Source organism: Notolepis coatsorum (assembly GCF_963971535.1).
Source record: "Notolepis coatsorum genome assembly, chromosome: 16".
Taxonomy (NCBI): Eukaryota; Metazoa; Chordata; class Actinopteri; order Aulopiformes; family Paralepididae; genus Notolepis; species Notolepis coatsorum.
Genome location: NC_140180.1, coordinates 29,997,598 through 30,012,875, shown reverse-complemented (window position 1 = coordinate 30,012,875; position 15,278 = coordinate 29,997,598). Strand labels below are relative to the sequence as shown.

The 15,278-nt window shown below is 41.7% G+C and overlaps 1 protein-coding gene across 2 annotated transcripts in view; it reads right to left on the bottom strand.

Annotated features, from left to right (window-relative positions):
• Positions 1-11,593: 11,593 nt before the first annotated feature.
• Positions 11,594-15,278, bottom strand: part of pdgfc (platelet derived growth factor c) — a 66,675-nt gene continuing 62,990 nt past the window's right edge. Inside the window, exons 4-6 of one of the 2 annotated variants that reach the window (XM_084331903.1) lie at positions 13,728-13,935; positions 13,202-13,422; positions 11,594-12,877 (exon numbers count right to left, since the gene is read on the bottom strand). In XM_084331903.1, coding sequence (XP_084188029.1) covers positions 12,764-12,877; positions 13,202-13,422; positions 13,728-13,935 — 543 coding nt within the window. In that variant the 3' untranslated portion in view covers positions 11,594-12,763. The remainder of the gene's footprint in view (positions 12,878-13,201; positions 13,423-13,727; positions 13,936-15,278) is intronic. The other variant, XM_084331904.1, reaches the window with a different exon arrangement.

Here is a 15,278-nt window from a genome sequence, read left to right as displayed (position 1 = left end):
CACCTAGAGAGCCCATGCCACATCAGTCCCCCGCTATGCCACGACGAGACACTTCATGTAGCGTGGAGGGATAACGGTGACAAAATAGTACCTGATCCCAACAGAAGAGGAGTGATAGCTATAACATAATACATAATACAAACCGTCGGTTCTGGAGACAAAGTATTTTCGGAAACATTCTCAGAGCGCCTTTTTTAATCTTGTTCGGTAGCCACATTCTGCTGGCAGTGACAGAAACCTTTACTGTATCCATTCAGATTACTTGCAAGGCAGGCCAATGACAAAACAGCCAGCTTTCACCCAAACAGCTCCCTCAGGTGTGTTCTGTCAGAGGTGATAAACAATCCTCCTCTTCCCACATTGTACATCTTCAGTGGGCCATATCTATACTACTACCTGAAAAGAATGAAATGGTTTATGTTCACAGTAGAGCACACGTCGAAGGACATGTTCTGGGTAGAATTTCTCAACCTCAGCAAATGCGGAGGAAAAAATCAATCAAGATCCATTGCATTACTATGCTTTTTTCACCTTTTTAGATGATTTGGGGTGAAACACTTTATAGACTGGCAATTTCACTAACTCTCACTCATTCGGTATTCGTTCAGTCACGGGTGATCCACTATGCCCCTTGTTGTGGCTCACATGTATGGCACTTGTAAACGTAGTTTAATCCATGTGACGATGATTCGCATCAATGACACCATCTGTCTCTATTAGTAATCCAACACCACATTAATGTGACGTGTAGTTGCCTTTTCCACCAGAAATCCTGTGTATATACAGTATATATATAATGCTGTATATACCATATATATTTATATTTACCGTATCCATATATATCTGTCTGTACATACCTGCACATAACCATTTTACAGATCTGTAGATTATATCTATATCTGTACAGTATATCCCTTACCTACTCTTAATAGTTATGCTGCTGGCCAGTATGACATACTGTCTTTATACCTGTATCACTGTACATATTGATATTACTAACTCTGTACATACATCTGATTAGCACTACACCCAGTAGTACTAATTTATATATGTTATACCCAGTGTAAATTGTATATTGCTATTGCACTGTACTGTTTGCACTTAGATGCCAAACCTATTTTCGTTGTACTGTACTTGTGCTGTATAATGACATTGACAATACATTTGAATCTAATCTAATCTATATATCATTGTCTATATAGACTTCTCTCTTGCCTCGGAGAATGCATATGGACTCTTTAATGGACACTAGCTCACTGTGCCTTTTGACCTTACTTAATTAATAATGCAGCTCCCTCGTGACCGGCCGGGGTTAGAGGCTGACTCGTCAGTCACGGCATTGGCTGTGGGGGGGGGGGTTGTCAGTACGAATCGAGCCGAGGGGGGTCTAAAAGTACTACACAATATCTGCCAGCGTGATGTGACTGTGTTGTTGGTGATCAACACCATGGCGTTGACAGGGCTGATCACTGTGCTCTGGGAATTACCTGTGACTCTGAGTCAGATGGCATTTGTGTTAGGTCTTTGAAAGTGAAGCGCTACCATGGCAACAGACGTGTTGAGAACTAGCTCATCTCAGATCCAGTTTACACTTGTGGAAAAACAATCCATCGCTGCGTTCAATTATAAACACAATCACTACCCGGTCGATGCTTTAGGAAAGCAGCTACAGGCTATATTACCTGCAGGATAGATGTAAAGGGACTGCATTTATATAGCCCTTTTATCCAAAGTTTATACCTCACATTCACCCACTCACCTACACACTGACGGCGGAGGCGACCACGCAAGGTGCCCACCTACTCATCATCGGGAGCAGTTAGGGGGTCAAGTGTCTTGCTCAAGGACACTTTGACACGCTGCTAGGAGGAGCTGCAATTGAACCCGAGAACCTGATTACCAGACGGCCGCTCCTCCTGTCCTTGTACCCACTGTCGCCCCCCCCCCCCCCCCCCTACAATATTGCCAATATTGTAAAGCTTTCAGAAAAACTAAATAACGCACATCCTCCGTTTGTTGGTGCTGAGCCAAACTGTAAAAACAGTGCTTGAGGAAGACCGGTAAGGTCGAAATGTCGCATCTACTGCTTTTTTTTGTCTATTAAATCACCTTGGAGCTACAAGTGAGTTGCAAGCCCCCCTTTGTTCAATATTGTAAAGCTGACATGTGTATAGCATAGCAGCGTTATTTACACATTTGATTTATGATGATTATTTTCCGCGTAGCCTATTATGAAGTTCACAATGGACTCATACGCCTCCCATCCACAGCACGTGTGGTGAACGGAATTGGTTTAACGTTGGACATAATGAGGCGATGAGGAGATTGTGCAAAGTGAACGGGAGACATCTGTCAAACATTTTAACCTATACTTAACATGAGGTTCTCCTCTGCTGTGATTGGTTAAATCATTTCCTGACCCATACCACGCTGATGTCAGGAACCTCCGAGGAACACAGCCGGTTCTCCGAAAACCGCTACACCCTATGATTATCAAAAACCTAACGTGCACCCGTCAATTTGGCATCTCCTCCTCCCATGCCCTGAACCAATTACGGATGCTGGAGATGTCATCTGGCAACCACGGGAGTATTTTCCTCCATCACTCAGGGCTCAAACATCCAGCAGCGTTAGAAATTATGAAGGGATGACTGCAAGGGCTGTGGGGTGATGTTGGTGAATTAAAACAATGACATGTGGCTTATAGAGAATATATATGATCACATTTATATTCTTAGTATAAATACTCCAGATTCTCCCCTCTGTTGCAGAGTTTAAAACCTTGATCTCCAACCATTGTCAATCAAGTTGTACGTGTTTTAACGGATTTGTTATCCTTACTTTTGCCTCACCTTGTTGTCTTATTGCATGCATTCATTTATTTATTTTGAGTTTATTATAATTTTTGGACCTTGTGGTGTTCTTGTTTTTTCTTGGCTTGTTGTGTTATTATTATTATTATTATTATTATTATTATTATTATTATTATTATTATTATTATTATTATTATTATTATTATTATTATTATTATTATTATTATTATTATTATTATTATTATTATTATTATTATTATTATTATTATTATTATTATTATTATTATTATTATTATTATTATTATTATTATTATTATTATTATTATTATTATTATTATTATTATTATTATTATTATTATTATTATTATTATTGTTATTGTTATGATTTCATATGTTTTTCTTTTTTCTTCGACATGACTGTAAATGAGGGAAACCTCAGTTGCCTTTCGAGTTTAAATAAAGGTTTGAAATTAAATTAAGTACATGAACCCTTGACCATTTTCCATTGGTATGAAATTGGTATGAAGGACAATCATTTATTTACATTGTAAATAACCCTATTTTGGTCAAATCTACACTTTCCCATTGATGAATAATATGTGAGATCAATGTTTACAGTTGTCATTTCCAATGCAAACTATTGTCTTCTTTTATACATGCTAATTGAAACCCTGCTTAAGTAGGACATTGCCAGTTATCAAAGCCACTGCCTGAGAGGAACAAGGCAGAGCTATACGTCTCTAAACTAAAGCAATACCAGAGTTTGCAATGGATAATATACCGCACCTGGCTTTGAACGCCCATCAGCAGGATGTTTGATGCCACTTCAAACTGAATGAGAACATATGAGCTTTTATATGGGAAGGTATTTTTAATATGAACTTGATTTACATGCCGGTACTTTACAACATGGTGGATGCAATGAAAAGCATGCTGGGTGGGTCTGAAGTAGTGGAACAATGATAGAGATGAGAGAAAAACAACAACTGAATAACGCTAGTCTTTCTGCCAACCACAAAGTACTTGTGGCAAAGACTTGAAACAGGGCCAGCCGTTCCTTCCACCAACCGCCTCCCCCCTCCCTCCTTGGCTCACAGGGAATAGTATGAGAGATGGGATTTATTCTGTGCATTGTGCAAAGCAAAACAAACAGTGCTTGAGTTAGTTCCCATTTGAGGTGACTGTAAAATGCATGCGCTTTCAACCGAATGATTAAAGGGGAAGGCCACTCAATTTAAGAATTACCACGTTATTTTTATGACCAAGGGTGGTCAGAAAAAGTATTTGTAGATGCGAGTGACTCTGTTGAAAAGCTACATCTGAAACCCAACAAGACTCTAATCTGTGATGCACACACACACAGCCTGGACTTAATTGTGGGGTGGCGTGGCTCAGGGGTAGAGCGGGGCGTCCAATGATCGAAGGGTTGGTGGTTCGAATCCCGCTCAAGCCCATGTCCATCCCATTGCCGTTGTGTCCTTGGGCAAGACACTTAACCTACTTGCCTCGTATGAATGTGTATGCATGTGAATGAATGTTGGTGGTGGTCGGAGGGGCCGTAGCTGATGATTATTCACCACGCTTCCGTGAGTCTGCCTCAGGGCAGCTCTGGCTGCAATTGTAGCTTACCACCACCGGTATGACTGTGTATGAACGAATAATGGACTCTGTGAAGCGCTCTGAGTCAGAGCAACAGTCAGTCAGAGAAGAGCGCTATATAAATCCAATCCATTATTATTATTATTATTAATTAACAATGGAACTTTGTGAACTCATAGCCTGTCTGAACATTTACACCCAAATACGATTCATATTATTTGGTGTTGTTAGTTTAGGACCAGAAACATTAATACCTTTATCCACTGAAACTCAATCTGGTTAGCCTTCTACCAAAGTCACCTTTTCCTTTACTAATTCATTTTCTATGTAGCTATGTACATCAGTGTGACATTTTTGGTAGAGGGACCTTTATCGTTTATCAGATTATCTTATTTACTTCTTCATGGCCATTCTTCATGTCCAGGCTTTTTGTTTGTTTTGTACACATTTTTAAAGCACTGTTATACTAGATATATACATTATTTTACTATTAGGTACAAATAGATAGACATACACACAGTCACACACATTATGCCATGCCAAAGAAAGTGCTCATGCTCTTTCATGTTTTTTGCCAATGCAGCGAGGTTTCCTCTGGACAGAACGTCTCGGCCAGCCAGGGGAGGGAGTCTATTTAATATTCTAAAAACCACTGTGGGACCTGCTAGGTTCATGCGGTAGCATCTGGTGTCACCGCAGACATCTGTCAGGGCCTACATTAGATCAAAATCATTGGCCGGGACAAGGATTTGAGACGGACAAATGAGAAACTCCCCCCCGCGTTGACCTCGTGGCCCCAGGGTAGAGTCAGCAACACAACTCTAGTATCTAATATGAGTAGAAGTAAGTAGAGACGCTGTGTGTGTGTGACAGAGAGCTGTTCAGAACTGAGCTGTGCACTATCTTGTTGTCAGTGGATACGAGGAGACATTTGAAGGCAAAAACATAGCATTTCACATGCACACAAACCTATTCCACGCACGTGTATACGCAAAAGACACACACTACTCCTTCCCTCACTCACTCACTCCCTCACTCTGTGACAATGTTGTCCCCATAGTAAGACCCACACTATGCCGATGGATAACACTGTGAGTCAAGTCATTAATAATCTCCTAACCCAAAAAAGAAACCTGTAAGGATGATAAATAATACTTGACTAATGAATGCAAGTGCATCATTCTTGATTCTCGTATGTCCCATTATCTCTCTCTCCCTGGCATGTATCCATGACCAGCCGTCTCTGGACAATCATATCAACAGATATAAATCATAATATGCCTATTCAGGCCTTTCAGCCCTTTGGCACTTACTGATGTGAAGCAGATTGGTTCCTCTCGGCTTCGCGCTCCTCACGGTCTACAGGTTGGTCACTGATCTTGATGAACGAGGTCGGAATTCAAAGTAGTCTGACGTGTGTGTGATGTGATGTGAGTGTATATAAGCGCACATGAAAGCATATGCATGCTTGCATGAACATATGCCTATACATTACTAATCACTGTAGTTCAAAGCTGAATTATCGAAACACACATGTACACACACACGCACGCACGCACGCACGCACGCACGCACGCACGCACGCACGCACGCACGCACGCACACACACACACACACACACACACACACACACACACACACACACACACACACACACACACACACACACACACACACACACACACACACACACAGGAACATACTTATTAAACCTCCTGTCATCCAGGATCCTTTTCTCTTTTCCTCTCAGCCATCCCAGATGGTCCCGCCATCTGCTCAACTTTACTATGAACAATGTTGAACCATAACAGACCAGAGTAGATGTTATATTATATTTTCAAATATTTATAGGTTTACATAATACTTTATAGATGCACACTCAACATGATCTTAATTCATTCAGGCCTGATCACATGGTTCATGCCTGTGTTGCAAAGATGCATATGAACATTCATATGACCACTGGCAAGATGGCTTTGCACTGACTGTGCCAATGTTTTCCTATGGGGAGAGCGGTAATGCTGGCTGAGCCAATGTTTTCCTATGGGGAGAGCGGTAATGCTGGCTGAGCCAATGTTTTCCTATGGTGGTGGTGGCGCCCAAACAGGCGGGAGCGCTACCTTTGCCAACAAGGCGACAGGGCTACCTTTGGAGTACCGCACAACTTTGACCTCGGTTGCCACTGACCTCGCAACCGACAAGAATACCGCTTCATGTGATGTAACCAAATCTTCCAAACTGGAGTGGATCACATACATAGATGGTGGAGAAATTACTTGTCTCTTTGTTTCTGTGTTTAAGTGGTATTTCCTTTTTTAAACACGTGTTAAATAGCTCTACATTCCGACAGCCATCACTGATATAGAGTGTTTGGTCAGTAGCATTGGTCTCCCAGTCCCTCCACTCTGCAGTAAACACAAAATACATTTTCTGGTATTCCCTTCCCACTTTATCCAATTAGGAGAGTGGACCCTAGATATTTCATTTATTTCAAGAAATCTTGCCAAGCCAAATTTGCTGGCATATTATTTTATTAGTTTCACATTTGTTTGTATTTCTTATATTTGTAGTGTGGAGTTCTGTCTCCTGATTGGTTGCACATGGTGGCCATGGTACTCCTGCCACGAATATTTCTCACATCGGTCAACGGTAGCTATTTTATTTGAATTAATTTCCATCATACTAAGTAGCCAGTATAAACCTTTGCACGCAATAAGGCGATACTACAGTACCTGCCACCAGCATCTGCTTGTTTGGGACCGGCGCACGCCAAGGTAAGACGATTAACACCATACGACACCCCCCCCCCCCCCCCCCCCTCTCTCTCTCTCTCTCTCTCTCTCTCTCTCTCTCTCTCTCTCTCTCTCTCTCTCTCCTGAGACCTGGGCTGCAGTCTGTCTGTCTGTCTGTCTGTCTGTCTGTCTGTCTGTCTGTCTGTCTGTCTGTCTGTCTGTCTGTCTGTCTGTCTGTCTGTCTGTCTGTCTGTCTGTCTGTCTGTCTGTCTGTCTGTCTGTCTATCTATCTATGGCTTGTTATCTGTTCAGTCAAACAAACATGTAATATTGTGTTTTATATTGCTTGACTCTAGGCTATATAGCCTACAGTAGCGGCACATCAGCCACGCTGACATTATTAGCGGCTGTGTTTGTCTGATTGCATTGATTGTCACATGCACTACCACTAACGTTTAGGTACGTTAAAAGCTAGAGGCGAGTAAACAACAGTAACGTTATCTGATGTTTGGTTGGTTTAAAAGAGTAGTTAGTGGATGATAATGTCCTGATAAACTGATGGTGAAAATAATATGCAGCCTATGGTAACATTCCTATTGTGGTCGGCAGAAAACATTCATGGTAGCCAGCTAAGCTAAACGTTTGCCAGCTAAGATTACAGTTCAACATTCACTGATGGTGAAGATAATATGCTGGGAGAGAAATGTTGCTGCTAAGTTAGTTCAATCACCCAATGGGTTGGGACCCTGTTGTTTTGGTATGGGCATCTTTACAGTGAGATCCGTACCCATTATACATCTACGCTAGCTGCAATGCTAATGTTCATTAGGCTAACAACATTACTAAATCGTTTGTGAATCTTCGAAAGTCATTGTGTATGCTGTTCATTTTGTTTAGACCTGTAAATAGATGACTAAACACTTAGCGTAAAGTACACAAACAGTTGTGCCAAAATAATTATTTTCACAGTGCGAGAACTTTATTCATGTGTTCTGTTTCATGTGTTCAAGCCATAGTGCCATGTTCGATAGCTAAGCAATGCTGGACGTAAACATTCAAACAATTTTGTATATCCACCTGGTTTGGGTAAGGGACATTGACATCTCATCTTTTGCTATGTCCACATTGTAGATAAAGGCTAATGGTCGGTGCAATAATGCAATCTTGATACACGTTGAACTACCCTGGAGCAGCATCAATCTCAATTAAAGCCAGGCACTACATCAATGTGACTGACACACAGGCCTGGAGGAGGTTTCCTTAATTTTATTGTTAATGATGCTCTAATTTTTGTGTTACTGTATCTAACATATTTCTATTCAGTTTGTTTGTCTTTAGCTTAAATGGCCTCAGTGTTTCCATGAGTTAATGTGTTCTGTTGTCGACTGGTAATGAAATGTCCCCCACGGGAAGCTAAGCAACCTTTGATTGTCGTTATTTGATGAAAAGGAGAACTGTTAATCAGCACGTTTGTTTATTTCTGACCCCATTTAATGGGTACACTTACTGTACAAGAAAACAATAACAAGATAACAATTGGATATTTACATTTGTTTTGTGTTACGACTAAATCTCATGAAATTAATAATTATAGGCAATATACTGATATTGTTCCTCTCGAACGGACATACATGAACGTTACAAAGGAATTCCTTCATAACTCGCTTTACGAACTAATTCGGCATTCTCTTACGGCTTCCTCGTAGGATTTATGTAGGATTTACAAACTCGAAAAGGCAGTCGTAAGTTGGACAGACCAGTCTGCGCCTGTGTTTTTAACAACTTTCTTTGGGAGAAATCATTGGGGATTGTGTCACTTCGATTCTACATACATGTACAGATCAGTCGCAAATGCTTTCGTGCTACGGAGTATCCTCACAATATCTTCTGCATCGTTAATAAGCTATAGATTTATTTGTCTATTCTTAGACTATTCCATATATCCGCGCAATTGGTTGTAGTTCCTATTCATTTAGTTTACAGTGTGTGTGTGTATATGCAAAACTTAATTGTTAATGATACAAATATTGTCGTATTTATCTTTATCATAATTATTTAATTCCGAGGATGTCTGTATAATTTACTTGAACGCAATCACCAACTATTTATCCCAAATGAAGCCTTTTATCAGTTTCATCACCTGTGCATTTTATGGTACATTTGCACTGTTGGATGTTGTATTGTACTTGTGCTGTATGATGACAATACATTTTAATCTAATCTAATATAGATCAGTCACAAATCGATTCCGCGCTACCCGTTGAATACGGGGGTCAGCACGGAGCAGATGCAATGCTGACCCTCTCGCTTCCGTTTTGCACACAGCCCTGGCCTTATAAGGAGCTGGTGGGGCGTGTCTGTATGTAAATTCAGGTGTACAAGAACGCGTTTCCAGTTTAAGAATGAGTGACGTTTTTCATTCATGGGAATGCAGCTGCGTTGATTCTGGCCACTTATGGGGAGCGTTTCACACTTTCAGGAATCTGGAGGAGGTTTTTGTAAATTTGTTAGTACAAACTTTTTACCAAGATATTTACAAAAGTACTTACAAACATGTTCGATAATGAGGACCATTTTACCTACAGGTAGGCAACTGATTGTTCACCGACTAACCGCTTCTGACCTCATTCACGGTCACATCCCGTGGATCTAGAAACTGTATACTGCTGTGGGAAGGCTTGCTCATCAGGCTGCTTCCAGATTCATCACAATGGCAAGCCAGCAACTGCAAGCTATAAGTGAGAGGGTTGCAAGAAGGTAATAAGAAGGTATTCACCTTCCTATAAGTACTGAACTACAGCACTAGCTATACTATGTGGACTAGCCCTAATCTTTCCTGTGACAAAATGGCATCCAATGTAATAAAAAAAGTCAACCAACAAACTCGATTCTTGTACCGGATCTCCTCTCTGGTAAACAAGAATACCCTGAAGACGCAGGAGCACTTATTCAAGGGTACTACGACTATGCTTGCACCTCATGGTACCAAAGCACCTCAAAGGCGCTAAAAACAAAATTACAAACATCTCAAAACAAACTGGTCAGACTACTGCTTGACCTTACTCTTAGAACCCACCTCACCCCTGCCCACTTTGACAACCTAGGATGGCTTAGAGTAGACGACAGAGTACAGCAACTTGCAATGGGCCTGGTCTACAAGATACACTACACGACCAAGGTACCCATGTACATGTCAAAATACTTCCCAAAGGTCAGTGAATACCACGATCACAACACCAGAGGGAGATCCACAAATCATGTTAAACCCAGATTCGGCTCAAACAAGGGACTAAACACGTTTCGCAATTATGCCACATCAATATGGAACGCCCTACCCAAAGCTGTAAAGGAATGTGAATTACTACCCACTTTCAAAACCACTCTCAAAGAACACCTACGGGAGACTGCTATTCGAAACTGGCCCCTGTAAATGTCCTAACCCAACCCCCTCCAATGTACAGTAAATGACCAAGTATGGTTTTGTCAATATTCCAATGTACAGTTTTGCTTGTACAGTTGTACAGTGTTCCCCACCCACCCAACCACCTCCAATGTACAGCCCCCCCCCCCCCAACCCCACCCCACCTACCTAACCTCCCCCAATGTACAGTTTTTACGTCAAATGTATACTCTTTTCTGGACTCTTTTTGTATCACAAACAGTACTGTATTTGCAAATCTGGTATGTCATAAATGTATAGATGTAGCAGTACTGTCTATCTGTATGTCATATATGTCCTGATGAATTGAAAATGGGGGACCCTGATGTAAACAAGACGAAAGTCTTTCTCTGGTCTGCATCCCCTTAACAATTGTGTGTATTGAGCTGTACTGTATTGTACCCACTCTGCAATCTGTTAATAAAGTTTTTAATCAATCAATCAATCTCCTGCACAGTGGCACTGTTAGTACTGTTGTCTCACAGCAAGAAGGTCCTGGGTTCAAACCACAGCAGGGGGTCTTTCTCTGTGGAATTTGCATGTCCTCCCCGTGTTTGTGTGGGTTTCCTCCGGGTTCTCCGGTTTCCTCCCACACCGAAAGACATGCATGTTAGGTTTCCTGCCACTGCCCTTGACCAAGGTACTGGCATTACAACTGGAGTTGGTCCCCGGGTGCCGCACTGTGTGGCTGCTCAATGCTCCTCAATAGTTAAGATGGGTCAAATGCAGAGGAGAAATTTCCCTGAGGGGAATAATAAAGGTACAACTTAACTTAACTATTGCTTAATCAATGGTTTGTTGACATGTAGTTCCTCATTACTTCATCAGTATTTAACGGTTATTATTGTGCCCCCTAACATGAACTATTACCAATTAATCTTTATTGGGCTATCTTATGGACTCTGTGGTTGACAGCTATAGTCTTTTTAAAACAAATTATTTGGGTAATGGCGTCATCTCCCTGAAGTTAATTAACAGGCTTAATTGTGGAGTGTCTCCAAAAGTACTGTACCTCCAGTTATAAACTGAAGCATTTATTTCTCTCTTTAGTTACAATGAAATACACAAAACAGTTTTCACAAAGGTTGAGTTAAATAACTTTGGTATACAGGAAACAACATCACCCATGACATCATAAGAAAAAAGAATAACATGGAAAATGCACACTAGAACTACTGTACAATTTCAGCACTTGTGAACTTAATTTCCCTTTCATTAAACAAATAAATATCTGATATCCACAATCTTGAATGTGCCAGGCACTACTCGAAAGTTACGACTTTGCAAAGCAAGCAGATTTGACACCATGGGTGAGTAGGAACATATGGTGAATTGGGTTGAACAATACCCACTTGGTTAAGTGTGCAACTTCCATCTTCTCACTGAGTATCTTTGGTAAAAAAAAAAAAAAAAAAAACAACAACAACAACAAAAACAGTACAGGGAAAGAAAGTCTGTAGATAACATATTTACACATAATACAGTCACATCGGTAAGGCAATTCAACACTATTGTGGCTATTTTACACCAAAATATCTAATCGCTAGTAGAACTGGGGTGAATTGCTGTAAAAAAAAAAAATAAAAAATTCTTCTTGATGGAAATAATATTGGACCAGAGGGAATACCTTTTCGGCAGCTCACTTATACAGAAAGAAATGAAAGAGTTGAAGGAAGAGGAGCCCATTTTCCGAGACACTATCAGCCCACGTTCAATGAATTTTAACAAGACCACATGAAGGAGTAGGAGAAGAGACAGGAAAAGCCTCCTAAAATACCAAATGGCAGTTCCTGCAGTGTCTCTGAAAAGCAAAGGGGGGCGCCGTCCTCAGAGCACAGAAGGTAACAATGTACGTAGATCCACTGCGATACATTCTTTATGTCTCTTAAAATGCACTCAAAGTAGACAATAGGTGTTCATCCATCCGGAAAATGTGTTACGTTCCGGTCTATGTTGCCGTCATCCAATTAGAGAAAAGGATGACAGGATAAGCGGGCGATCTCGTTAACGCCGCACTGGAGATGGATGAATGAAAAAGGCCAGGAGCTAGAAGAGGCTTCTGCTTCAAGTGTCCTCCTGGGATGCCGGTAGTCCTGGCTAGAGGCTTCTGCTTCAAGTGTCCCCCGGGATGCCGGTGGCACCGCCAACACAGTGTTGTTTTTTGTTTGTTTGTTGGTTGTTCAGTCAAAATCATCTTTACACACACAGGCACACTCCTCATGGTGCTCCAAGGGCACATCAGCCATGGACTTCTGCAAACCTCTTCCTCCACTCCGGTGTTTCAACAACAGCACCTACAGGAGAAACAAGAGAAACGTTTTTAGGTCAACGCCTTGAACGTCAATCACGTAATATAAGCCGATGTGCCGAAAGAGAAAAACGTTAACAATTTCCAGGGACACACCGTTTCCAGTAAAACATTTTCTGAAATAACAACGGCGGTCACCACACGACGACGACACTAGAATAGGAACAACGCAAACCATTTTCTGCCAGGGCTGGGGCTGTAGGTAGCCATAACACAGGTGTTGAAGCCATTAACTCGCTCTCTAAGGAATCTTTGTGCGTCTGTGATATTTCCATAAGCAATGTCCTAATTGACGGCTCGGTACGTTTACCTCGTGGTACTTCCTGGTGACCCTGGTGGGAGCACACTGGCAGTCGTAGCAGCGATGAGAGCAGCAGGCGCAGTTCCCGCCGCACCGCTTCACCAGGAGGCAGCTGGGCCAGAAAATGGCGTCCGTCCTCTTGAGCTCCTCGCGCAGGGAGACCGAGAAGTTGCGCGGGGTGCAGCTGTAGAGTCTCACCTCCTCCCTCAACAGGTTGAGATCCGCTCCTCCTCAAAACGGTGTAGGAAAGAAGACACGGTTAGAATCACTGACTTCAAAGTCGGTCTCAAAGTCAAAGTTAATCTGTGTGTTTCACCACTGGGTACCGCTAATTAGGGGTTTCTGTCAATCTTTTCTGGCCATTTTAAGATGTCAACTTTCAGGACAAAAATAAAATGTCCACATGAAATTGAAGTGAGGGTGGAGGATCTTTTGAATGCGACAAAAGTACACAACGTTAGCAATATATACTCTCGATATGCTGTTACAAGCTCCTCATAGTTGGGGCGTTGGAGATGTGACAGACGTGGCATACCTCTGGCCTTCTTGTTGTGGAGGAAGGACTTCCCGAGCACTTGCCACGTTGGCTTGTACAGCTCCTCCATGTCCAGCTGCCACCGTTCCGGCTCCAGGTATTTCATGACGTCCTCCATCGTGCCGAGGCCTGCCACGGCCTCAGACAGCTCGTCCACACTCTGGAGGGACGGAGGGGGCACCGCGGGGACCTCGGGCTCAGAGACACGCTGGACAGAGAAAAAACCCAGAGAGAAGAAGGAGACGTGGATTTGAATCTACATTTAGAACACAGAGAGACTCCCAGAAGCCTGCGTGTTGGTCCAGCTGCAGGCTGTTGTGAATAGGATACATATATAGAAGGAGTAAAGACTGTGCATGCAATATGTTACTGTGTCAAATTGGGAGATCTATTTTTAGTGGGTCCCTCTAACATTGAGGTTGGCCGTCAAAAAGAAATCTATGTATGGGAAAACACTGTAGGAACAGCTTTTCCCACTAAAGACAACACGTGAAACATTTGCAACATGAAGGAACATCCTTTTTTAAATTCAGTTAAGCTCTTGACACTGCTATCATACCTCTGACCCTTTCTAGAAATTCTCCTCAAAGATCCCATTACCGGCTGGGCACTGTAGAGGTCTAAGCACTCGCCTACCACCACAGAGACTAGGGATGCACCGATCCGATATTGGTATCGGTATCGGCCGCCGATATCAGTAAAATAGCTGGATCGGGTACCGGTAAAAAAAAAAAAGATATCGGATTAAAAAAATATATATAATATTTTTTTTTATAATAAATAAAATAAGAAATAACCATTCAGTACATTTATATCTATGTGTTAATTTGTTACATTTAGTTTCACTAAGTTAGGAAAGTAATGTTTTAAGTCAAGCCTGATGTTGCCTTGCACAAAAAAATTATCCCAGTCTCTTCCACACAGTGACAGTGAGGCATACAGTTTATTAATTGAATGAAGGACGTTTATTTTCTGTCTTTGTTTACAACAAATGAAAAAAACACTTGTGATCCTTTACAATTCTTAAAAACAAAATATATTTTAATATAAAAAAAATAAAAAACGTGGATAAAATTAAAACATTTAAAACTTTTTTGAAAACAAATTTGGACAATGGGTATCGGATCGGTATCGGTATCGGTATTGACCCCAGGTATCGGTATCGGGACTGAAAAAGTCGGATCGGTGCATCCCTAACAGAGACCTGGGTTTAATTCCCGGCAGTGGCACCTCTGGCTTGGTCAGTCATCCCTACAAACACAAAGGTAGTGTTCGCGGGTAAGAAGCTGGTGGGGAGTCCAGATAATTGCGACAGCGACTCCTATTGTTCAGCGCGGCGGGGATTTGAGAGAGATAGTGTGAACCTCTGTGCACATTACGCTCTCTCCCAGTGAAACTCCTAGCTGTCAGGTTAAAAGAAGCAGCGGGCGGTAATCTACACCCTCCTCAGACTAACAGTAGGGCAGTGCAACTACCAGGAGGTAATTGACATAACGACTAAATTGGAGGATGGGAGAAGAGGAAAAGAATCCATAAAAAATATCCCATAAC